The 26,332-nt window shown below is 33.0% G+C and overlaps 2 protein-coding genes across 6 annotated transcripts in view; one reads left to right on the top strand and one right to left on the bottom strand.

Annotated features, from left to right (window-relative positions):
- Positions 1–5,942, top strand: part of kkv (hyaluronan synthase-like protein kkv) — a 68,801-nt gene extending 62,859 nt beyond the window's left edge. For 2 of the 4 annotated variants that reach the window (XM_088277998.1, XM_088277997.1), the window contains exons 21-24: positions 2,522–2,689; positions 3,232–3,475; positions 4,321–4,463; positions 5,246–5,942. In XM_088277998.1, coding sequence (XP_088134124.1) covers positions 2,522–2,689; positions 3,232–3,475; positions 4,321–4,463; positions 5,246–5,440 — 750 coding nt within the window. In that variant the 3' untranslated portion in view covers positions 5,441–5,942. Of the gene's footprint in view, positions 1–2,521; positions 2,690–3,231; positions 3,476–4,320; positions 4,476–5,245 lie in introns of all 4 variants that reach the window. The other 2 variants (XM_088277996.1, XM_088277995.1) reach the window with 1 other exon arrangement.
- A 2,718-nt stretch (positions 5,943–8,660) lies between these two features.
- Positions 8,661–26,332, bottom strand: part of LOC148311968 (chitin synthase chs-2-like) — a 28,741-nt gene continuing 11,069 nt past the window's right edge. The window contains exons 12-25 of one of the 2 annotated variants that reach the window (XM_088277994.1): positions 25,892–26,102; positions 24,663–24,863; positions 23,518–23,744; positions 22,710–22,877; positions 21,081–21,395; positions 20,185–20,429; positions 18,787–18,943; positions 17,882–18,046; positions 15,457–15,633; positions 14,297–14,464; positions 13,154–13,397; positions 11,450–11,601; positions 10,512–10,565; positions 8,862–8,944 (exon numbers count right to left, since the gene is read on the bottom strand). In XM_088277994.1, coding sequence (XP_088134120.1) covers positions 10,533–10,565; positions 11,450–11,601; positions 13,154–13,397; positions 14,297–14,464; positions 15,457–15,633; positions 17,882–18,046; positions 18,787–18,943; positions 20,185–20,429; positions 21,081–21,395; positions 22,710–22,877; positions 23,518–23,744; positions 24,663–24,863; positions 25,892–26,102 — 2,463 coding nt within the window. In that variant the 3' untranslated portion in view covers positions 8,862–8,944; positions 10,512–10,532. Of the gene's footprint in view, positions 8,945–10,511; positions 10,566–11,449; positions 11,602–13,153; positions 13,398–14,296; positions 14,465–15,456; positions 15,634–17,881; positions 18,047–18,786; positions 18,944–20,184; positions 20,430–21,080; positions 21,396–22,709; positions 22,878–23,517; positions 23,745–24,662; positions 24,864–25,891; positions 26,103–26,332 lie in introns of both variants that reach the window. The other variant, XM_088277993.1, reaches the window with a different exon arrangement.

Below are 26,332 nucleotides of genomic sequence, written 5' to 3'. Positions count from 1 at the left end.
TTTTCATTTAGTACATCTTATATTCTGTGAATGTAGTAAGTACTGAATGAAAGAGACCTTGTTTAATTCATTGTAGTATCATATTTTTGTGATATTTTAGAAAAGAGGTGTATATTGTCACTAATACCGACTTTAACAAGAGAGCCGATGCTTTTTTTTTTTCATTTCAACATCAGTTCTAAGGAATCAATTCACAATGCTGTGTTTATTCAAAATTGTAATTATTTTACAGTAAAAAAAACTATTGATTATTCCTCATTTTTATTGTTATGATATAAAATAATTAATTTGTTTTACTATTGAAAGTGAAATAAAAATGTATTTACATAAGGGTGGTGACTGGAGTATTTAGTCGTAACGTAACGTCATAACATCACTCGCGGCGAGCATCAGCGAGCATCCGAAACTATGGATGGAGCTCTCGGCTTGCTGTACTGACTGTCTGAATGTTCGCATCGTAACGTGTTACGTTACGACGAAATGGCTTCGGTCAGTCACCACCCTAATAGACAATATAAGTTTGATTTGTAAAAAAATATGCCATTTTTCAATTTACTGTATACTCAAGGCAAAATTCACAAAGTTACTTTTGTAATGAAAATATAAACTATGACTCTTTTGATAAATTTGGCAATAGAGACTTGTGTACTTCTTTACTAAAACATCACAGATTCTAGTATCATTCATCTAATCTTTACCCCCTTCTTTCTCTCTCTAAAAACTTCCATCACATTATAAGTTTATATGAAACCATCTCAAAATATTTGAATATCTATGCATTTTATTCCCCATAAAATCTCGCTTCTACACAAAATATTCCAGACCCCAGCTTCTGAAATAACTACAAAACAACAAGTTTATCTGACTGACTCGACTATAAAGAGGCTTAGCCTAACAATGACAAAAAAAAACCATCTTCTTAATATTAAATTTTGCTGTTATGAAAATCAATCTAAAATACTATGTAAACTTTTATTTGTTCGATTCACCAATTAATGCAATTTTTTACATTGCAACATGCAACATTTAAACGAGCAGTGGCTCCATACGGGACCGTGGATTTGCGTTGTTCAATGCTTACGGTCCCATACGGGACCAGTGATTATGGTATATTTTACAATTGGACTACACTGATTCATGATAATATTATTCTAAATATATTAGCTTACATAAAAAATTGTTAAGGTGTCGATCCATATTTTATTTGTTTCGATAAATATTTTTGTTATAATGAGTAATATGAACATATTTAATAGATTATACCTTTAGTAGGGTTTCGCCTTTGGTTGTAACTAAAGTATTGGAGGGATTTTTTTAATATTATAACACAATATTGTATTATTTTAAAATATTTTTGTTATAAAGTGTTATATAAACATATCGCTCACTCCTTTCAAGAACGTCATAAATAAAAAATTGTCAATTTTCAGAAAAAACCTTCAGGTTTTACCTAAAAAGATCTTTTGCACAGTGAAAAGTTCAATAAGTGGCTTGATATTTATTTTTAAAACATTGTATTACATTTTTAAACTTTAAAAACGTTCTCCCGAAAAATCAACTTTTTTGATTTTTGACGTTCTTGAAAGGAGTGAGCAATATGTAGTTGATTATACCTTTAACAGGATTTCGCGTTTGGTTGTAACTAAAGTATTGAAGGGATTCAAATCCCATTAGAGAATTGGTAGATCAATGCGAAAAATAAAACAGTACAGTGACAGTCAAAAAAATAGCTAGATGTATCTTGCATGGACTAGCCCAATTTTACAGAAAATGAAAATGACAATATGTAAAAAAAAAATAAAAAATACAAGTGTTTGTTCTGCAAACCGTTGCTTTAGTAATAAAAGAAAATAGCACAATAGTTGAATAAACAGTCAAAAGTTTACCAAGTATTTCATGTTGATTTATATGACAGCAATCAGTTAAAAGCACTTCGATAAATTGCCACCAGAAGTTTCAATAAAAATATTAATCTAGCTATCTTTTAACAAAAATCTCCGAGATGTTCTAGAATATCTATCAGGAAATGCAATTCTTGGGATATTCACGCTTGAATCCTATTACCATATATCCTTATTCGTATTATATATATGTACAATACTATACATAACTTCAGAATACTTTTTACTTACCTGTTTCGGGTTTCGAAGGTTTCTGAATGTGTTATACAATTATTTGTAATTAAACCATTTTCCAAATTTTTATTAAACAATATTCACTATCAATTATTTGGTGTTCTGCTAATTTTAAGACTTATAAATATAATGTTTTAAAATGTTTCTTTATTTGCATTAAATATACTCCACATTCAATTTGGTGTCGGACTTTACCATTTTAATAAGTGGAGACATTATTATATTTTTACAATCACATATAATGTAATGTGTATTATGTATCATACACAAGGCACAGAATTCTACTAATTTTTATCATCTTTTGATATTCTAAAGTACACAATATAGTTTGAAATACTTGCATGCAATACAATTGAATTTTTACTAATATTGTTGATTGATTTTAGGTACATATATCTAAAGAATATTTGCAACTGGAACCTATCGGATTGGTGTTTGTGATGTTCTTTGCTCTCATTTTGGTCATTCAGTTCACTGCGATGTTGTTCCATCGATTCGGAACTCTGTCACATATTTTGGCATCCACAGAACTCAACTGGTTTTGTGCTAAGAAGGTATTTGAACCATCAGCATTTATTAAATGAAAATAGTATACAAATTCACAAAAATTGTTTTTATTTATTATTTTCAACTAAAATAAGCCCAATTTAAATTTCTAACCATAATATAAATTTAGAATAGTCATTGTCTCTAAATCATGAAAACTTTATAATAATAAATGGACCATAATCTCTGATGATTTTTTTAAAATCAAAATGTTCCGACTGGCTTTAACACATTAATTAAATTTTTTTTAGTAAACAAGCTTTTTTGTTGATTGATCATTTTCCAGCCACTAGATGTTTTCCTATGAAATATTTTTCATCATTTGGTCACTCAATATCAAAAAGATATCTTTTTATATTTATTCAGTTCAATACAGAGATTGCTATCAGATGCTAATTAAACTAAAGATTGTCTTGGTTTAGATCAATGTTAACTAACACCTATTCAAATTCACCTGCAGTTGGCCGACTTACTTAATGAATAAATATTAAGATTCAATGATTTTTTGTTATTATATTTATAATTTTGATAAAACAATCTTTATTTTTAGACTGAAGATTTGTCACAGGACGCATTGCTTGACAAAAATGCAATTGCTATAGTAAAAGACCTCCAAAAATTAAATGGCCTGGATGATGATTACGAAAATGATTCCGGATCAGGACCCGACAGAGTAGGAAGAAGGAGGACAGTGCATAATTTAGAAAAAGCGCGTCAAAAGAAGAGAAATATCGGAACATTAGATGTCGCTTTCAAGAAAAGATTCTTCAATATGAACGCCAACGACGGACCAGGTATGAAAAGATAATAATCAATTGTTTATTCAATACTTACATATTTGATTTTTTGTCCGCCTCCGTAGTGTAATGGTAAAGTGCGCTCGGCTACCGTTCTGGAGGTCTCGGGTTTGATTCCCAGAGGGGGGTCTAATAAATATAAGTGATTTTTTCACTCTAATATTTATTCAATATTTCCCTGGACTGGTAACTGAAGCGCAGGGCTGATCACCTTTTCTTCATGTGTTAATGATCAAGGTAACACTGTGTTTATATGATGCAGTGCCCTATGCATAACGTGACCATTTATTTTTGTCCCCAAAACGGGACATCTACCAATTTTTACGTAAAAGTATGTATATTCAAGAAAACATGTATTTTTTCATAGTTTTTATGTATTAATAAAAGGAAAAAGAATGTTGATAAAGAAAATAAGAGGAATAAATAATATAAATATGAGAAAATTATGTTGTTCAGGCTATCTGAAAACGGGACGGTCCCGTTCAAAACGGGACGTAAGGTCACTTTACACATGACTCACCAGCCACCTGCTGTAGCCATATGCACCGAAATCAAGCTAGGATTTGTTCAGCAAAGTTATATGAAACGGCTATACTACAAACTATCGTCGATTTTTTGCACTTTTGAAAAAAAATTGTTACCGCGTGTTGCTTTTTTTTTTGAAAACGGGACATTTCGACGTCCCGAAACTATATTTGGGGACAGCGGGACAGGCTATCTAAAAACGGGACGGTCCCGTTCAAAACGGGACGTATGGTCACTTTACCTATGCACTATTGGGGTGCGGATAAGGGTTTGAAATACATGTTTGATATTAATGTGTACTATTTTTTGACCTTTAGGAACTCCTGTACTAAATCGCAAAATTTCAATGAGACGTGAAACCATCAAGGCATTGGAAACGAGGAGAAACTCAATCATGGCTGAAAAAAGAAAATCGCAGATGCAAACGCTTGGCGCAAACAACGAATATGGTCTTTCTGGGGTAGATATCAAAGTATTATATATTTATAATATCTACTAGAGTATTGTGTATTTATAATATGTAGTAAAAATGCAAGACTAATCATCTCTAGTGAATAAGACACGGCAGGGAAAAAGTAACTTTTTATGGCGTAGAAATATACTTGTATAGTATTTATTAGTATATTTATTAGTTATGGTATTTATTTTCTTTATTAGCTATCCGTGATCTGGTCTAAGTGAACGGATCACTTAAGTGATTCGGTTCTACTGATGCAGATCTTCTAAACGACCGAATCTTACCCACCTACATAACAGAGAGACATGTTCACCTCTGTGGTGTAATGGTTAGCGGGTTCAGGTACCGTGCTGGAGGTCCCGGGTTAAATTCCCAGGGGGAGTGAAAATAAATATTAGTGGTTTTACACTCTAAAATTTATTTAATATTACCCTGAACTAGTCCCAGAAGCGCAGGAGTGATCACCTTGCCTTCATGTGGGTAACGATTGAGATAACACTGCGTCAATACGATGCAGTCCCCTATGCACCATTCGGGTGCGGATAAGGGTTAGAAGACGACAAAAGAGATCATAATTTTAACAATGAAACTAAATACAAATACCCAGATGTAAACCTATATACATACATGTGTATAAAAACCATAAATGTTTTTTTTTATAAAATGTATTTTTTCTATATTGTAAATTAATTTAAAAAAAAAACATGAATTGTAATATGCACAACTTAAATTGATTAATTTTCATCTGTAGCTTATTACTTTATATTTTTCTTTGGTCATTTTAGATCAACAATAATATTGGAATACCAGCCAGAAGTATGAGAACCTCGAACGCCGGTATATCGGTGAAGGACGTGTTCACAGACCCCAACGGGGGGCAGATTAACAGAGCGTATGAAGGTGCCTTGGATGAGGACGACACCAACTCACTGCGGCTTCAGACAAGGCCCCAAGTCACATTCCAAGGACGATACTCATGATGAGATTATAAGACATGTTTTCAGCCGAACCCCGGGCTATTATCTATCACCTCTGCTGTGTTAAAAATACAGACGGTAACCAACACATTTAGAAACTAAACATTCAAAAGGAATCTCCAATTCCATCACTGTCAGCTTCAAATTAGTAATATAAATAGCTTTTTTAGTTGTTTACACAACAGCCATATTCTATTATGACAACAGATCATAATTAATTTTATACTTTTTACTAACTAGTACAGTCTATAGTTTTCTACCAAATCAGTATTATCTATTCCTGAATATATATATAAAATACATTCCTGGCCAACATTTTACGTTTCATTTACAAATTGTACAGACAGAAAACTGATCAGATCGCTTTGATAAAACCCACCACATTTCAAATATGGTTGATTTTTGTAATTTTTTATAAATGGTACAGATTTTTTTGTGTACATAAATATGGAAACGATTAAAAGAATATAAAATGATGTTTTTAGGATGAAAATGTCATTTTCAACTATTAAACCTGTAAAACAAATGTGATTGTTTTATTATTATTAGTTTATTTTAAGATCTGTGCGTATGACAAACGACGGACGCGTATCCATGGCGTATTTAGCTGTTGTGCTTTTACTATGGTGCTCACATGAGGCGCGACAGCCACTTATTCATATTCTAATGAGGCAAAGGAGGTGATAGAAAATAGCCCCATAGTCAGTCGATGAAATGTGTTTTAAGAGGCAATAAATTATTACTAGGCGACTTAGTATTAACTATGTATATCATATATATATTTTTTCAAATGTATTTCTCTCTATCTTTTCATATTCATACTTATGTTTATATTTTTCTTCGTATTATATACTTTATTTTAATGTTTTATCTAACTGGACTTAATAATGTTCCCATATGTAAAGGATAAAAACATTGAACTGAATTAAAAACATTACTGCCAATTAATTAAAATAAAAGTTGTGATATTTTATCATAATAATTATACTCCTTTAATCTAATTGATTGTAATCATACTCTCAAATTGTACTTGATGTAATTATTAAATTAGGTAAATAAATTATGAAACATAAATAATGTTTTTTTTTTACCTATCCCATTCTATCCATAAAGAAGCTATTTTAAAAAATCTATTTTTAAATTTTGTGTTATGAAAACAGAATACTCTAAAACTATTTGCTCTCAATTTCAAAAGTGAGCTCAAAATAAATAGAAACCACCCAATAGTGCACAAGGCACTGCATTATATCAACACAGTGTTATCTTGATAGTTTATTGCATGAAGGTAAGGTAATCAGTCATGGACTTGTACTAATCCACGGTGATATAAAATAAATGTGAGAATGAAAATAACATGTATTTATTTTGACACTTCTAGGAATGAAACCTGGGACCCCCACAATAGTAGTCAAATGTGTTAACCACTCTACTAAAGAGGCAGACAGCATTATAAATACAGTGAAACCTCTATCTATCGTTTTTAAAGGGACCTATTGAAATAAACTGTGAATGTGGGATAAAGAAATCAATACACAAGGAGATACAATCGAGTAAAGATACCGTCCTCCCAATCTGCATATCCATTAGTAGGTGGAAATTTCAAGAATACAAGTTTTAGATGTTAATAAATGTATTTATTAAAAAAAAAATACAAAGTTGAACAGAACCCAAAGATCTTCAGACCTCTTCTGCTGTATCCATCACACAAGCTTTCGATAGTCTGTATCCCACACGTTGAAATATTGTCGTCGAATGTAACAAAATTGAGAAAAAAAAAAAAAAAAAAAAACAGACAAATTATATCAAATATGCAGCATAATTCAATCGATGAATGCGGTTAAATGGTGGAAGGAAACGATTGATGCGATCTATTTTTGTATGAAATGAATTTGGGGTAGAAGAAACAAACGACACATCCGGGAAAACGATTATTCGAGGAACGATAGATAAAGGTTTCACTATATACGATTATATTTTTTTGTTGATTTTTATTAATTTAAAAATTCAAATATCGAAACACAACTTGCGATAATTGAACTTTGAAAAATATTTAAAAAGTAGATATAGAAAAAAGGTCGTGTAGACTCTCATAACTAAAAATGTACAGGTAACCGATTTTCGAACTGAGTAAGGCAAATGCATTTATATTGAAAATAATACTTTTTTCTTTTAAAACATGTGTTATTATTACAAAAGATCAGAAAAATAACAGCGTATCACTTGCATTTGTCGCTGATATTACAATATCGATGACGATTTATAACCAAACAAAACAAAAGTAATTTAAACCACAAAATATTGGATAAAGAGCAGACCGATATTGGCTCAAAGGGTTAATTTATGTATTAATTGTTAAAGCAAACACAGATTTTCTGAGTCTAGTAAGTTGTATTTTATTGTTTAAAAAAAAAACACATAAAAGTTAATATTATAACTATTGTTTATTTTGTGATAACAAATATCGTTTGAAAATTCAATAACTAGGCAAAACAATTGTCACAATATCAATTTTTATGTGTTTTTTAAACAATAAAATAGTTGACTTAAAAAATAAGTTTAAATAGTAATAAAGGTTTGTTTTAGACATGGGATTATAGGTGACTCTATTGAGATGAATCATCTATCGTTATTTTACGATTGAAGAAGTCTGAACATTGATCGAGTGGAAGTAATAACTTTATACACTTGTGTAATGTTCATCATCCTTCCCATTTTTGAACATCCATATTGTATTAATTAAAAAAAAATGTCTTCACACTTTTGTTAGATTCCTTTCAAAGTAAGTTGTTATTTGATATATGTAGAATTTTTGCATTTCGAATTTCAGTGGAGAAACACATATATTTTTTAAAAAACTGTGTGCATATAACTCTGTAAACTCTTTGGTGTCGGGTTGTGGTCCCGTGGTTAGTGTCGCGGACTTTTAAGTCAGAGTTTCTCGGTTTGAACCTACTCTACCATAATTTGATACGTATTTCTAATAATGATCCCCTTAGGCTCACAGAAATAGTATAAATTTGAAATATTTGTGTAAATAATAAAAACATAAATATTTCACTTTTTTATTTATTTTATTTAATAATATTAATATTTAGGTCCTTTGAAAATAAGTATAAAATTATAATTTATATTTGAAGCACTAAATTGGTGATTTTTTATTTTATAATTAAAATGTCTATTTTAAAATCACTATAAAATCAATAAAATTTAAAGTGATTTTAAATTATTTCGTCCAATAAAATTTATAGTGATTTTTAAACAAAGTTACATTTTAATTAGAAGTATAAAATTATTCATATTATATTATAAAAGGTTGAAGACAAAGTATTTTAATATGTTTGTTATTTAGTATCTAAATTTAACAACGCTGAGTCGTCCATTTGGCTTCACCTGGACTTCATCATCTTCATCGCCAGAGTTATCAGGTATGTATCCTCCGTTTACTTGTCCACTATTGGGTTCAGAAGACTTCATGATTCGTGCTGGAATACCCAAACTGTTGTTGATCTGAAAGTTTAAAAATCAGTGTTACTATTTTTTACTACTACTACTACTACTACCATCAAGCCGTTTCCCCGCAGGGGTAGGCAGAGAGGATGGAACGCCACACTCTTCTGTCCTGACATACGCCTCCTTCACATCCATACATCTAGTCATACATGCCCTCCGATTACGCAGACTTTTGACACCGCCAGATTTTAGGTTCTGATTGATCTGATCGTGCCAAGTCTTTTTCGGTCATCCACGTTCTTTTTTCCCATTTTTTTACTATTTTCTTATAACAATAAAATCACCAACAGTATAAAAAGTGGTATTGAAGAAATTATAGTGTACATTGTACTTCAATACTATAAATTATCAATAAAAACATTTTTATTAATTGATTCCGCCCACATTGTGGTACTATCTTACCTTTTTTATTGAAATTTAACTTAATAAAATTCTTAAATAAAAAAATAATTATTAATATATATAATATCAGTTAGATTCTGGGAGTTCATACATTAGTATGAATTTCTGAAAATTTAAAAAAAGAATCTGGGAACATGAATTATGTTAAAGAAACATTAGTTTTGAAGAGTTCTCTGACAATTAAATTGATAACAATCACACATTTGACAAAAATATTGTAAAAATCATAAAAAATATTAAAACGTAAAGTCATAAACATCAAAATTTAGAAATAATAGAAAAATATAAAAATATGAATAATAAGCCCGTAATTTAAAATGTAAAAATGGCTAAAGCCTCCCCTTTATTGTCCATGTTCCCACTGATAAAAAATTCCCCTCTTCATCATTTAACATCCTAAGGACAGAACTGTAAAATTTTTACTAAGCTTCACATATGGTGATTGAAAATGATGAGGAATGCACCGAACATGAGTCACAATAGATATCAAGAAAAAATAGTATAAACCAAGTAATATTAAAATAAAAATGGATTAAAAATGTACGAAATGTCTATGATGGACAGTATAATCCATATAACAACATATTAATTTGATTTTTTTTATCTGAGGCGAATAAAACAGTTTTTTGCAAACAAAAAAAGTATTTTATAAGCTTTAAAATGGTTTTTAAATTTCTAATAAGAAGCTAGGATTGGGTTCCATAGGAAAGTTAACGCTTTAACTACGCAGTATGGATAACTTAAACCAACCAAAATAAAACCGTACTGTCACAAAGTAAAGCAACGTTAAAAAAATAATATGTGGACTTTAGTTGAATTTATCTATTATACATAGTTTAAGAGTTAACTTCCATATGGAATCCCAGCCCTGGTCAGAGAGAAGCTTTTCTTTTAATTATAGTGCTATATCCGTCATTTTATAGTCCGAATGTCACTAAATTAAATTTAAGAAATGCTGTTTTAATACATAATTATTTTTATTTGAAAATACAAAATAAATCCTAGATAGTTGTGATATCCTTTTCTTTTGAGATATATATATAACTGACTTAAAATATAATATATATTTTGTATTAAAAATACATATAGTGAAAAATTCCACATACACGCAAATTCTAAGAGCTATTTTGGATTAAAGATGCTATATTTATGTAATAATTACGTGAAAGCAAGGTGATCAATCCTATGCATCAGATTCCAGTCCAGGAATGTCACCCTGGAATATTAATTGAAATATTCTCGTGTAAAATACTTGTTTCACATAATTTTATATGTAGAATTAAATCTGATACTAATAAAAATAAATTACTGTACACATTAACTATTCAGTGATAGGTTATTCTGAGCTTATTGAAAATAAATTTTGTATAAGAACCGGAGAACTCTATTGCAGTATATTACTGACATTCTAATATCTTTGATACAAAATAGAAAGAGATGATGAATACATATTAACAAATTGTTTGCGGGAAATGGTAAAAAGTGTATTTTACATCATGTAAGCAGAGAGCGGGAGACGGTTATAAGTGTTCTTTTTGTTTACTTTTGGTAGAGAACGAGACACCAAAAAACAAAAAACATTGTGCAGATCGATATTGGGTTTTCGTTTACTTGTGATTAGTATACGACCCTAATTAGTATACTAATTAGGGTCTATGAAAAAGTTTATGAAAAACATGCCCAAAATGTGTTAAAAAATTATGGTACAAAATAGAAGTATGATTTCTAAAGAGACTAAGATTAATTTTAGAAATATTGATGTAGAATGTAGAGAAACTAAGATACATTGTTCAGAAATGTATCTTAGTTTCTCTACAAATACAAATACAAAAATGGAATTTAAAGAAACTTATAGCGAAAGAGAAAGATATTTTGTATAGAGATTCCAATATGGAATGTATAAAAATTTTGATACAACAGATATAGGATATAAAGTTACTTCTAGAAAAAGTAATATATTATTTTTATACAGTAATAAGTACAATATTCAATATGCAATATTATCCTCTTAAAAACAGGCAACAAGGCCTACACTATGCAGAAAAAGAAGAAAGATATTCAATAAATATTATCAAAAAGTAAATAAAATATAGTATTTACCCCTGACTGCCTGAATTCATTATTTCCCGCAGCAGCATTTATACTCAATCGTTGTGTTTGCCTCCTTTCAGCAATAATTGAATTCCTCCTGGTATCCAGTGCCCTGAGAGTCTCACGTCTGATCGTTGTCCTACGTCCATCTATTAGAGCTCCTATTAAAAGAAAACCATAATCTTAATGTTTAAAATGATAGTGCATATGTTTGATATCTTGGGAACTACACCTCCAATTGACTCCAGATATTGTATTTGTTTGTTCTGGCTGTAAGCAGGGTTATGTAAATTTTGGACCAAGTGGGTAGCCCTGTAGTTGAAATATGAAAAATCATTGTTTCTCTGAAACCAATTGACCAAATGACACCAAATTTGGTTCTTATGTGTGTCAGACCCTAATACAAGTTCTTCCAAATTTTAGTTTAAGTGCTTTGAAATATGTTTCACAATATAGTTTAACCTTTAGATGCTCATGCGCCGCGTGCAATAAGGGTAGCGCCCCGCCCAAGCATTTTTGTGAAATATTAGCGCGACAAGTAGCAAGCTACCTACGCGTAGCTGTTATAAAAATAGTTTTATCTCTAAAATAAATCGTCCTATTTAGATAAAATAAAAAGCATTATAAAAATAAAGGGTTGTTTATAATTTACCATTATAAAGCAGTTTTGTTTTATTAAGGTCCGCCTAATAAAACACAATGTGTCTGCCAAGAATCAACCTTTTAATGCAGGTATAAACACCTTATATTACGCATCATGACTAAAATATTTATCAGAACCAAAAATAAAATGATGGATCGGTATCTCAAAGACAATATTTACGTAAGCTAATATTCATATTTTGAATACTATTGTTATAAATCAGTGTAATCCAATAGCCAAATGCATCACAAGCACTGGTCCTGTATGGCAGTACTCTGCAACCTTTTCTCACCCATGACACACTATAATTATTCCTAGTATTCCGCGGCACACCAAAAGCTAAAGTACATAGACCATTGAAAAATGATTTAACTGTAGCAATTGTTATCCGCCTCCGTAGTGTAATGGTCAGCATGCTCATCTACGCCTGGTACCCGAAGCGGAGGGCTAATCACCTTTTCTTCATGTGTTAACCATCAAGATAACACTTCGTTTATATGATGCAGTGTCCTATGCACCATTGCGGTGCGGATAAGGTTTGAGAGAGAGAGAATTATCAAATCCTACATTTTGAAAAACAGACAATGTTATGAAAAATAATTTGACATCGTGTATTAAATACATAATGAAAAGTTGTAAAATGTCATATACATTGAATTTGATCACAGCACGCCTGTATCCGGCTCACGGCACACCAATGTGCCACGGCACACCGGTTGCGGAGCACTGCTGTTTGGTGCCGCTCTCCAATAAAGGACCACTGGGTGGTTAAAGGTTAATATTTATTTTGATTTACCAAGTAAATGTTGATTTATGGGCAGGACATATCTGTCCAAGAGACGACGGTCGATGGGGAAGAAAAGTATTGGAATGGCAAACGAAGCATCGGCCGACCCCCTACAAGATGGACTGACGATATAAGAAGAATAGCGGGAGTGACCTGGATGCGGAAGGCGGAGGATCGAAGAGGATGGAGACTCATGCGGGAGGCAACAGTGGACGGTCAACAGTGGACGGACACAGGCTGATGATGATGATGAAGTAAATGTTAAATTTAATTATGATTTTACCCAATTCTTCTTTTTCGTCGGGGTTAAAGAACCTCTTTTTGAACGCTGTGTCCAATGATCCTATATTCCTCTTCTTCTGTTTGGCTCTGTCCAGATTATGAATAGTTTTCCTTCGCCCCACTCTATCGGGTCCGGATTCATTCTCAATTTCATTTTCTTCATTGAAGCCTCGAAGTTTTTGCATACTTTTCACTACTCCAACTCCGTCTCTTTGTAACGCGGCTTCCATGGACATATCTTGTGGCTATATAAAAATTAAGAATTAATTGGCCATACTAACATAAAGAAATGAAGATCATCTCAAAAATTTGGTATTAGTGGGGACAGTTGAACACAAAAATTGAACATAGTCTTCTACAAGGTGAACTGATCAAATAATAGAGTTAACGTCTACATTAACCTGTCCGGGGGTATGGACGTGAATGGATGTCAGTGCAAATTTTCCTTAAAGGAGAATTGACGTTAATAAGCGTCGAAGTCCGTCTGTCAGTTAGTATAACGTAACTTGTATAGCAATGACATCTGTGGATATTTGTGTGTAATTTTGTCATAATTGAAAAATATTTCGAATAGATGTTTTTTTTCTTTATTTATTTATTTTAACATAATTTCTATGTTCATAATACAATTTTTTCATGTAAAAAGAACCCACTTCCCAGAGAAAGTCGGAGATCAATTTTGTACTCCCGGGAAGATTAAACATTCTTTCAAGTCGATTTAAGAATGGAGGAATGGAAGTAATTAGTATGGATTCCTGATATCCCGGAAAATGATGAAAATTTTTTGAAAAATTGCTTCATGGCGTCTGTCGTTTTATGTTTTCAGTGCTACCATCCTTTCTTATTTTTCTTCTGACCCATTGGTGCTTAGGACATTGCATCAGGTGATTCGATGTTAACTGTATTGTTAATTGCATAAAAGCTAGGTGAGCAACGCTTCAGATGCCAGTCCAATTCAATAAATATTAAAACTCCCCTGGGAATTGAACCCCGGAACTCCAGCACGATAGCCAAACTTGTCAACCACTACTGCAGAGGCGGACAAGGTGGATATCATATCGGATCACGTATAAAGTGATCACTTAAGCCAGCCAAATACCAGGTCGCATAATAATTATATATATGTATGTATGAAAATGATTACCTTTCTTGAGCAGTACCAATTCAGAGATGTTGTTGAGAGAATATGTGAGAACGTCCCAAAGCGATGGATCAACATGGCAGTAAATTGCACTAACAGAATTGCCGCAAAGAAAAACACAAACACCAGTCCAATGGGCTCCAACTCTAAATAAGCAATGGATATGTGCACCTGAAATAAGAAATTTAGTAGTTGTTTTCACAGTTTTATTCAGTATGTAAATTATTATGACCCCTATTCACAATCAAGATATAAAAGAGTTGTAACCAAACAGTCTTAAGTCATTTATTGATTACATTTACCTTCCTCACCTAAAGTATCTAAAAACTAAGCATGCTCCAAAGGTGGATATTTGAAAGACTCTAGTCGTATTCATAGAAATATTATTCGTAATAATAATACAGCTTGCGACAAACTACGTGCTGTCAGTAGCATATTCATAAATCACTAGGTGAATCCTGGCATGAATAATTAGAAGACTGCAGTTCATTATTGCTTTCTTGCTTCCTCACAGTTGTGGCACGCAGTAGTTAGAGTAAAATAAATAAAATGTCATCAAAGTAAACACAAATAGCACACGGTGACATGGACCATTGTATCATCTATCGATCGTGTATGTTTGATTGTAGATCGAGCAAATAATTTTGAAAATATTGAAGTAAAGATTACACATTTTGAATATTTTAACACACTAAAGACGGGAAAGGTATTTCTACCAGTTTGGCTGATTGCTGCTTAAGCTTTCGGCTTTACGGCTTTCTGCGCAGGCAAAGTCCGAAAAGAAGGAATTATTTTATATTTGCATATGAATATTGTGTACCAATCTCTTTGTTAATGTCAAAACTATTTGCAAACAATGAGCAAATCCCGTCGCCAGCGGCTCGCAGTCTTAAAAAAACACTTGGCAAAAAAATGGCAAAGTATTTCGATAAAGATTACAAAAAATATGGATTGAATTGCTAGAATATATATTAGATTTAAATCCCCCTCTTAGGTAGGTTGAGATACAGATTTTTGGATCTAAGAGTAGAATATTATAATTTGATGGGAAACATATGACGTAAATAAATAAAAAGTTCAGTGTAAAGAACATATGTGAAAGAAAACAGACAAATTAAACTTGTTTTTAATCCTATTTTATTTATACAAATTCGATTTCTTACCTCTTTATCACTGTCTGTATATGTGATGTTAGTTTTAGCACCAAATGGCCACTTCAGATGAAGAACATCCTTTTTTAATTGGAGCAGAAATACGATGAGGACAAACAATGCATTCAACATGAAGAAGGCAAATACAGACCGGTCACGAAGTTCTATCAATTCTTTGGAAATGCGATCCTGTAACAACAAAAATTGCTGAATCAATTTGAAATATAATTAAATAAATTTTTCACTTTCTAGCTAGGCACTGGAGTTAAATAAAAATAATATGTAAATACCAAGTATTCCATTTATAAATAGAAACAGTGAGAATTCATGAAAAAGAAAAGTTAAATCAATAACATAAAAATGTACAATGATTAAAGAAAACACTTCGTTTTTTACCACTTGAGTTTTTTTATAGACTACATGTTTCAGAAGTTAAACTTCCATCATTCAGGTCTGTATAATAACTAAAATATAAAATATAAAATTGTTCTAAAAATAAGGAGAGGGGAAAGTAAGGGGAAGGGGTTAGTCAAGGAACGGAGTTTGAAAACAAAGGAAAAATGGAAAGCAATGGCGAAGAATTTTGAAACAATATATTATTTAATAAATTATTATTAGAATTCAGGTTTTTTTGTATTTCTAAATTTTCAAGATAATTCATAATTTGGCCTTTATATGGAACAAGGTGTAATAATTTTAATTTATGAGAGTGAAATGAGTGATCAAATTAAATTTTCTTTAATCATTGTAATATGTCTTACCACAAAGTTAATGCCGAAACAATAAATAAAATAAAAATGTACATCTCATTCCTTTTTTAGCATGCTAACATATTTATATGCCAATTTTTGTTCCATCCCGTTGGCAACACTGAGTTTCCAATTTCAAATCAAATTTGCTGTATTCTTCCCACCAAAGCGCTTCACCTATTTTAGAGCTTAATGGTAAAAACATAATAATTGTAATTGGTGTCATTGCTTTCCCTTTAATAAAAGTAAAATAGCATAGTCCGCCTCCGTAGTGTAATGGTCAGCACGCTCGGCTACCGTTCGGGTTCGATTCCCAGAGGGGGGGGTCAAATAAATATTGTATAAAGTGATTTTTTCACCGTAATATTTATTCAATATTACCCTGGACTGGTACCTGAAGCGGAGGGCTGATCACCTTTCCTTCATGTGTAAATGATCAAGATAACACTGCGTTTATATGAAGCAGTGCCCTATGCACCATTGGGGTACGGATAAGGGTTTTATTAATTAATTAAAATAGAATAGACATTGATCTATCGTATCTATAAAATCAATTGTGACTCGATACGGGTATTATATTTTTGTTAAGATTTAGTGTGCTTAGTACCGAGTATCTAGATATTCCAAATACAGATAGCGAATATATAAAAGATTGCTCTTAATTTTCTTCAGTAGAAAAGTCTTCTTTAATCAATGCCTTCAAGACGTAGTATTGGAGACATATTGCTCACTCCTTTCAAGAACGTCATAAATCAAAAAACTTGATTTTTCAGGAGAACATTTTTAAAGTTTAAAAATATAATACAATGTATTAAAAATAAATAACGAGCCACTTTTTAAATTTTTTAATGTGCAACAGATCTTTTAAGGTAAAACTTGAAGGTTATTTCTCCATTTGAAAAATATTTAGTATATTTAAAAAAAATAATTAAACAGTACATTTTATTCAAAATACAAAAACAACACTTTCTGCCCTGTAGCGGGTAAATATTAAGTTAAAAATATGCCACTTTTGCTGGGATGTAGTATATTTTCTGGACATTCAGAAAACACATATAACTAAAAATTGAAGTTTTTTGATTTATGACGTTCTTGAAAGGAGTGAGCGATATGTTCCAAATTGGACATCGAAAAGATCAAACATTATTATTGTAAACATGCTAAATATAAATGACAGACTATACTTTTTCTGTTTGAAACTAGTTCTTTAGCTTTTCAGACATATCTCCAGATAAAACGATAACAGCCCTGTAAAATTTACCTGTCCAAAAGTATGTCCGCATAAGTACGGTGAGATATGATATGATTTTCGAAAAAACGTTATGATGTTTTCCTTCTAAATTAGGTATTTTTGTTTTATGTTTTTTTTTGTTATTGTTTTAATTTAATTTGCTAATTAAAAATCTGAAAATTTGTATTTTAAAAAAACTAACTCCCGTAAAATCGTTTTGCTCTCTAAAACGTATTACCAGACAGGTTAATTAATGGGCATCGGAGGGGTCGAAGGTAGTAGAGAAAAAAGATCCCATTCTAGATAGGCTAACCAAATCAAGGATTCATCAGTTGTTCGAGCGATACGGACAGCAGTGTGCCAAGAAGGACAACAAAACACAGTATGTATTTGAGGACAAGTGGAAAGTAGCATTGAGGATAGTGACATAAAAAATAAGAAGGGTAGGTAGGCTTACCCTTTCAGCCTTGTTTTCTTCAGTTTCAGCGTCTATGGGGTAGAGGTATTTTGCGAGCAAATCAGTCCAGAATTGTACTTCCGGGTCACCGAGGAATTCCACTTCTCCCTTACCAAGTTCGGGATCATCTATCCAGTAAGGGTTGCAAAGATCGTCTCTTTCTTCCTGAAAACAAATCAATCATTTGTACACCACTCACATTATAAGTCAATTGACATCAACATTAAAAAAACAAATTCTATGCAATAACTATGTAATTGGGTAGACGCTGGGTCGATTATAGCCATTACGAAATTAATTCAAGAAATATTTATTTTCAGTTGATCTGAGTATTTGCGATATATTTTTTACATTTACCTTCCCCATCCTTACTATTCTATCTGTAGACGAGTCTCTAAAATAGAGGATTTAAAGTTTTTTCTTTCTTTATTTTTCAACGTGACTTGTTAAATGAAGAAAACTTCTGATGCAATAATACTAGCACTTTTCAGTGATCGCGCTTATATATATTTTTTATTTATATTTTAAATAGGTGGGACATGTTGTAAGACAGGACCCCACAAGATGGACCCCTTAAATTTTGAGATGGTGACCTTGGTAAAATAAAAGCGGCGTCGGAAGACCTCAAAAAAGATGGTCCGACGACATAGCCACTGTGGGTAGAAACTTGCCACAAACAGCAACAGACCAAAAAAAATGGACATATCCAGCAGTGGAGGACAAAAGGCTTAAGAAGAAGATATTTTTATAGCACACTTGCTGTTTATTTCTTCTTGCCCCACAATAGTTCAAGTGAGGTCGAGAATAAATGTTTACTCCTAGCGATGGGTCGCATCAGTGTCTACATAGGATTTCTTCCTTGAGAATTATTAAGCCAAAACGTATTCAAATTGTGAAGTTTTTACCTTGGGTATAGTTGATGGAGTTTCACTGATGGATTCGTCATCTGAATTTTGTTCCGGGTCTTCGGGTACAGCACCTAACCCCAAGTTATTCATGTTATTCCCACCAATAGTGGTTCTCCTTCTTACTGGTATAACGGCATAAGATGGGTCCACAATTCTAGAAAAAATGCGTGTTACTGTCTGAAATTATGTAGAATAATTTGGGCATTTTAGTCTACTTTTATCCGCCTCCATAGTGTAGTGGGTATTGCATTTGGTTACCGCACTAAAGGTCCTGGGTTTGATTCCCAGGGGGGTCAGTATAAATATAACTTTAATATCACCCTGGACTAAAACCTGAAACGTTAAACTGATTACCTTGCTTTAAATTAATTAATCTAGATAATACTACGTCAATGAGATGCAGTGCCATTGGATATAAGATAAGGGCCAGATGAGGAATATAGCAATGGGCGTAGTGAAGTTGTGATTGGAAATTGTCTGTAACTTATAGGAGCATCTCTTGGTTAATCAATTTCATTTATTGAGTAATGTTGGCTTTTAAAGCTTGTATCGTTTGAAGTCCTATTTACAAAAACCCTAGCCTTCAAAAATCTCCATATGAAAAAAAAATCAGGGCTGGTTAAATCTCATGACCTTTTGCCCAATCAAAATCACAATGTTGGAAAGTCGTCTAGGAAACATGTTTCTTAGGGCAGTCATGTAAATTTACGCAGTATGGCTAATTTCTCTATCTTGCTGGAACCACAAATCGCTATTTAAAAATATGTTTTTCATTATATGTGCTGTAATAAAAATATGTAAACTGTATAATGTATATGTGTAAAAAATATATGTTTTTGAACTTGATCATTTCATTCGGATATTCATAGTAACTTTCTGAAAACCATGGACAGCGAAGGCAGACAAAACCAACATAGAGGAAATGTGGAAGAAAGATGGGCCACTGATCACATAATAAACAAACAATTAACTGTGGAACCAACATTTCGAGTACCGGGTTTTGATCTGCCTCGAAAGGCATGGATACAGAACAGAGTAAGAACGGAGCAGGGTTGCTGCAACTTCTTGCTCTGGAGGCGGGGGAAAAGTAACAACCCTGATTGTGAGTGTGGAGCTGAGCAGACCATTAGACATATAGTTCAGAACTGCCGGCTCACAGTGTTTGGTGGTGACATTCGAGATATCCATAGCACTGGACTGGCTGACAAGACTGGAGTCAAGACTCTCATAAGACGCAACCCGTATGAAGAAGAAGCCGGAGCCACACGAAAAGTAAAGTTAGCATCTAAAAACTGTCAATACCCATCGCATCATCCTGTGCTTGTATCTAATGGATTGCAAGAGATCTACTGAGTGAATCATATTATAGCAAATATTAAGTGTCAAAATACATACTTCTCAACATTTTGTAATTTCTTGTTCATTTGGTTTAAGGATTCAGAGATGAGAAGGAGACGAGCTTTCTCTTCACCTCCCTCTGGATGAGTGCAGAACATACACTTGAAGAGTCCGGCGAATGAGAATTCAAAGGATCCTTTGGTATCCGAACCCTCCTGTCCTCCTTGGAAGAAACCAAAATAGGACTTCTTTTTAGATTTCTTTTTCTTATCTTCCTCCGCCTTCTTTTGAATTTCCAGGTCCTGGATGAAAATCGTAAAAAAAATTATAAAAAAAAACTCTAAATCTATATAAATAAACATGTAAATGTAAATGTTCATTGTTCAAAATCTTGAATTTACAAATTGCTCTAAAATTTTGACATGACTTTGCTTTTTTGTAAAAATAAAGCAGGTAAAAGGCTTTTGAAAACCAGCATTTTACACCGTTATGGCAATGCCATCAGTTAAACGTAACAGCATTTCAATGTCCTTAACATCATTTAAAAAATAGTGTTTGATAATGATTTTAAGTATAGTAAACCCCTCTACAATGTTGACATAGGTACCCCTTTATCTTAGGGAATTATATAAAGAGTTAATGTTATAAACTTTTTTTTAACATTTTAACTAGCGAAAATTACTGCAACGAGTCTTAAAATTTAAATACAATTTTAAAAGATTAAATTCCATAAAACTTCCCCTGAGATAGCGCAGTGCCTATCTCAGCGTTATAGGCGGGTTTTCTGTATAGGTCAAGATGAATGCCAAATTCAATGAGACCTATGGTTTATCTCTGGTTTCATATCATAAGCAGTGTTTGATAATGATTTTAAGTATATCAAAATACGTGCCACAATATTACACAATGTAGGCAAGATGAATGCCGAATTCAATGAAAACTAATTGCTTTACTTCTGGTTTTACTTCAGTTTTCTTCACCGGACCCTCTCTCGTGCCCCAAGTCACATTGTTCATGTTGAAGAGGGAGAAGATGATCAGCAGAAGGTACATGCTGGGGATGGTTATGTAGTAAACCATGATGGCGGGGAGGCAGTACAGCTCTTGAGGATGTAATAAAGCCGCTATAAACATTTCCCCTATGACCACAAAAAGGAAAAGACTGGACGGAGCCAACCACCCGTCTTCCATAATTTGCAATCCTAGCCCCACCAGTACGGCCATCATTACGAGAGCGTAAATTGTCGATATTAAACCAGCAAAGAACAACTGCAAAAAATATGTTTTTGAAAAATATTGATGGTATATCGCTCACTCCTTTCAAGAATGTCATAAATCAAAAAACTCGATTTTTCAAGAGAACGTTTTTAAAGTTTTAAAATATAATACAATGTATTAAAAATAAATATCAAGCCATTTACTGAACTTGTAACAGATACTGTGCAACAGATCTTTTTCAGTAAAACCTGAAAGTTCTTTCTCCATTTGAAAAGTATTTAGTTTATTTTAAAAAATAATTAAACAATACCTTTTCTTCAAAATGCAAAAACAACACTTTCTGCCCTGTTGCGGGTAAATATTAAGTTAAAAATATGCCACTTCTGCAGGGATATAGTAAATTTTCTGGGCATTCCGAAAACATGGACAACTGAAAATTTACGAATTTTGATTTATGACGTTCTTGAAAGGAGTGAGCGATATCTGTTATATACACTGCAAAGCACATGGTATTTCACTACATAATTTGATTATTACAACGAAACAAAGGAAAACATTACTGAATCATTCATCTACATCCGCTTTCTATGTGGAGCATACGGAGTTCACTAACTGCCTTCGAGCTTTTCTATCCCCTCTAAGTTCAGACGAGAACTGCCGACGAATTGTCAACAGTGGACGTCGATAAAGAGACAAGGTTGATTGAGGTTTAAGGGAGGCGTACGAAGTACAGGGCTTAGCCAACCAAATTGGCTTTTTTTGACGATAGTTGTAACTCTGGATTGCTGCATCCTACGCCGTATTTCCATATTCCTCACAAAGTCAAACCATACGCCTAAAAATTTTCTCACGCTTCTGTTCTCATTGCTGAGTATACGGCTGCTCTGGGTCCTTGTAAACTGCCAAGTCTTCCAGCCGTATAAGAATTTTTTTTGAGATAAGTTGCATTTACATTTTTATTTAATTTGCCAACCTCTAGAATTCAGTAGATAACGCATTTGTGACTATAATTTAACTTGTTTTCATTGACAAAATAACTGTTTTTAATATTTTTTTATTTATTAAACTTCATGTATAGAAGTAAAAAACCGACTAGTGATAGTGGTCAAGGTTTATACCGTATAAAAGTGTTTTAATTTAGTAGACAGACAATGTTTGTGAAAATAAAATTCTGTATTGCAGTATGAAAGATTATGAAATTACAATACTGTAAATTGACGATATAAGGTAAGTTATAGGGATTATAATATAATAGAATAAGGAATTTAGGGAGAAGAGTAACCAAAAAATGAAAAAAATGACATGATGGACAAGGTTTAAATGATCATATTTGAATAGGTATGATTGTGATTATAAAATATTTACCTGGATATTACTTTTGCATGTATAGCAAATGATCATGAATAATACGATTGGAACTACATTAAATTGAAAAGATGTCCAGTTTTCAATTTGGAAAGCGGCAACAAAGGCACCCACCAACATGAGGAAGATTGTGCCAGGACCAAGAATAGTACCAAACATAAGCACAGCCTGAAAACAAAACATTATATATTATGTGTAGGCAGTGGCAATGTTAATATCAGAGTTGACGGTAAAGGTTGGTAGTAAAGTTGGGTAAGCACTAATTAGTAAAGTAAGGTAGGTACTGGTTGTGTTCCTATATGACTCATGAGTAAGTCAGTTACCGCTACCGCTATGTTGAACAATATCTCATGGGATATTGATCTATTCCATGTATCTGAAGGAGTTTTCCGAAGTTGGATTCTTCTACACCTTTAGCAATAGTATTCTTGCTTATTTTCTATTTTTGTCAATGAATGCGATTTAAATTTAAGTTTGTAATATGTATATTATCTATAAATAAATTGAATTGAATCGAGTGAGGGTAGGCACTGGTTGTATTCTTATATAGCATGCGAGTAAAGTAAGGTAGGCACTGGTTGTGTTCCTACATATGATGCAAGTAAGGTAGAGTAGGCATTGGTTGTGTTCTTTTATGGCACGCCAGTAACTTAGGGCATCTTTGAATAAAGCAGTGGTCAACCAAATTGGGGCAAATGTATAATAGTTACCGTCTTGATGCTTGGTAAGTTAAATAGTAAGTAAGGTAAAAAATTCGGGTGTATTAAGTGAACAGTTAATAATTAAGTAAATGGTGCTGTTAACTTACCAAATAAAATATGTATAGCATTGAAATATTATCATTCACTTTAACAGTTCTCTTGTAATCAAAGAGCAAATCAAAGATGTTGGCCATAGTGGAGGGAACCCAGCGTCGCCTCTGATTGTAGAACTCGTTGAAGCCTTCAGGGGCGTGGGTGTAGGCATCAGAAGCGGCAGAGTACTCCACACGGTACCCTCGCTGTAGGATGAGAGTGCACAACCAACGGTCTTCACCTGAACAGAGAGAAAAGGGGTTAAGTTGGTACTATTGCTACTACTACCATCACACAGCTTCCCTGCAAGGATGAACCCAGAGAGGATGGAACACCACACTTGTCTATCGTGATATACACTCCTAGCTTCCTCTACATCCACACATCTAGTCTTACATGCCTTCGGGATACGTAGACTTTTGGCATCGGATTCAGATCATTCCACTGGCCTTCCTCGCTCTGTTCTTCCATTCACATATGCCAAATATATTCTCTTAGTCATTCTCTTGTCATTTATTTGATTCATATCAATATCCAAACTACCTCAAAGAGCCTTTCTTAATAATTTCAATTTTAGATTCTGTAACTTTTTTCTTTTTTGATCATTTTCTTTGGCCCTCACCACAGAGAAGCAGCCACGACTGCAGAGTGTGGACCAAATTATGTGTTTAGTGCATTCATCTAAGGTTAGGTGGTTAGGTTAGGACAGTCTTGCTCAAAGAGGGCGATAACGCTCCCTAGTGGGCGCTGGTGGCCTAGCGGGGGGCGGTAAGGCGCCCAAAAAAAAAAGGGGTGTTGAAGTGGTTTAGGGGGGCTATGGCTGAATTTCAATTTCATCTAATTAATATTTTTGAATTGACTGAAATTAAAAACTACCTACTACACAATATCAATTATTTAGTTTATTATTATATAGTTATGTTTGTATTAATTAGAATTAAAGATACTCTTAATATTATAAAGTTGCGTTTTGATTGCTCCCACTAGTAAAAAAGTGTCGTTTAGAATTATAGTAATGAATGTCATAGTAGTTTTTACGATGTGGTAAAATAAAAATAAGAATTGGAGGACGTTGAAATATAATTGATTTTCAAAGTGGGCGATAGACGAAATAAGTTTCAGAAATGCTGGGTTAGGAGAATAGTTTGCTTTTACTAACCTTGATCGTACTGTACATAATGCCGGGCCTGATCAGATTTGGTGGTGTACTTGAGCATGACGTTGTCGTCCATGAGAGCTTTGGCCCTGAACATGGAGAAGCAGCCGGGACTACAGAGTACGCAGCCAATTATGTGTTCAGTCGCTTTCTGCAGCCAATGCCCGATAGCGTACTCAAACATCTGGTACCATACCATGGGGCCTATGTAACATTAAAATGCGGAATTTATTAAAAAGCCTTTAGTTAAAACATAAAATAAAATGTATAACTTTTCAGTTTATCTATTTATAATTAACATACACATTAACAAAATCTAAAATAAGCGAGAATACTATTGCTAAAGATGTAGAAGAATCCCGCTTAGGAACACTCCTTCAGACACATGGAACAGATCAATATCCAGCATGATATAGTTCAGCATGGCGGTAGCTCTTCCTACAGGCATAACCATAGGCAGGTTGGTCCTGTATATAAGAAAGTGAAACAATCTATGCCGACGCTGTCTTAGGTAACTATCGGAAACATACAGACCAATGCTCCGGATAATTTCAGGATTATCGATAATACCTGCCAATAATCGATAAAAATGCATATTCAAATACAAATTCCTTTTAGTCTCTAAACTCTTATAGCCAAGCATACCCTGGAGAAACTCGGTAGGGAAGAGGCAAGGAAAATAGCCATATTCTCTTTTACCTACACACACACCATGCTTTTGTGGGTTTTTTTGTTGTATTTATTATTTAAAAAATATGCATATTGTAAAATGCAAAAAAATAACATTAATAAATACAATCTTAGCACATTGTTGTCAGGCTGATTTTTTCATGAACCCCGACCCTTCTTATAGTCAGAACGTCTGCTACCCAACCGTCAGTATACTAATCACAAGTAACCACAAACCCAATTCCACAAATATTGTACAGATTCAATGTTTTTTGGCGGCGTTAATTGAAGCGTAAAAATAACTTCAGAAATTTGAGTAGTGTGATTGTCAATTATGGGTAGAATGGTGAATGTTGCACGTATGTAAAGTGATTGATTAAACCAGTCTATGACAGGTGGGAAGCCCTGTAAGTCCATAATCTTCTTTATCAATGTTGAGCTTCATCAATCATTATAAATAATTATTAAGTGGAGACTAGCCTAGAATTTGTGAACAAAGATTTGGGTGCTCAAAATATTACAATTTTTTTTATTTAATTAACTTATGTTACAATATGTTATACCAGAGCCAATTGGATGAATGCGTCCGCACGCCGCTCCGAGATTTTTGTTTCTCTTCATCAAGTCTATTAACAGATGAACCGCGTGAGGCTGGAAATCAATATCTCCGTCCAGAGTCAGCAGGTAGGTGTTTTCAGCCATTACCTCTTTTCGGTCCACAGAGATGTTTAGATCCATAAGTCTGTATCCCAGTAGGTAGTACATGTACATAACCTGTAAATATATTCAATCAGTCTTCCTCAACAGTTGCATAACTGCAACTGACACATTGACTGCCAACTACAAGATAACCAGTGGATTACGTTCTTTGCTGACTACGAGTTATCTTGTACTGTGTTTTACTTGCCATATTCATGCAGCTACGATAAAATTCCTGGTAAACCATTATACCTATTATACCATCAATTATATAAAACATTAAACCATGAGTGTAAGTCCCTCTC

Source organism: Brachycentrus maculatus, unplaced genomic scaffold, assembly GCF_059751285.1.
Source record: "Brachycentrus maculatus isolate JH-2025_06_01 unplaced genomic scaffold, ASM5975128v1 h1tg000054l, whole genome shotgun sequence".
NCBI lineage: Eukaryota > Metazoa > Arthropoda > Insecta > Trichoptera > Brachycentridae > Brachycentrus > Brachycentrus maculatus.
This window is presented reverse-complemented; position numbering and strand designations above follow the sequence as displayed.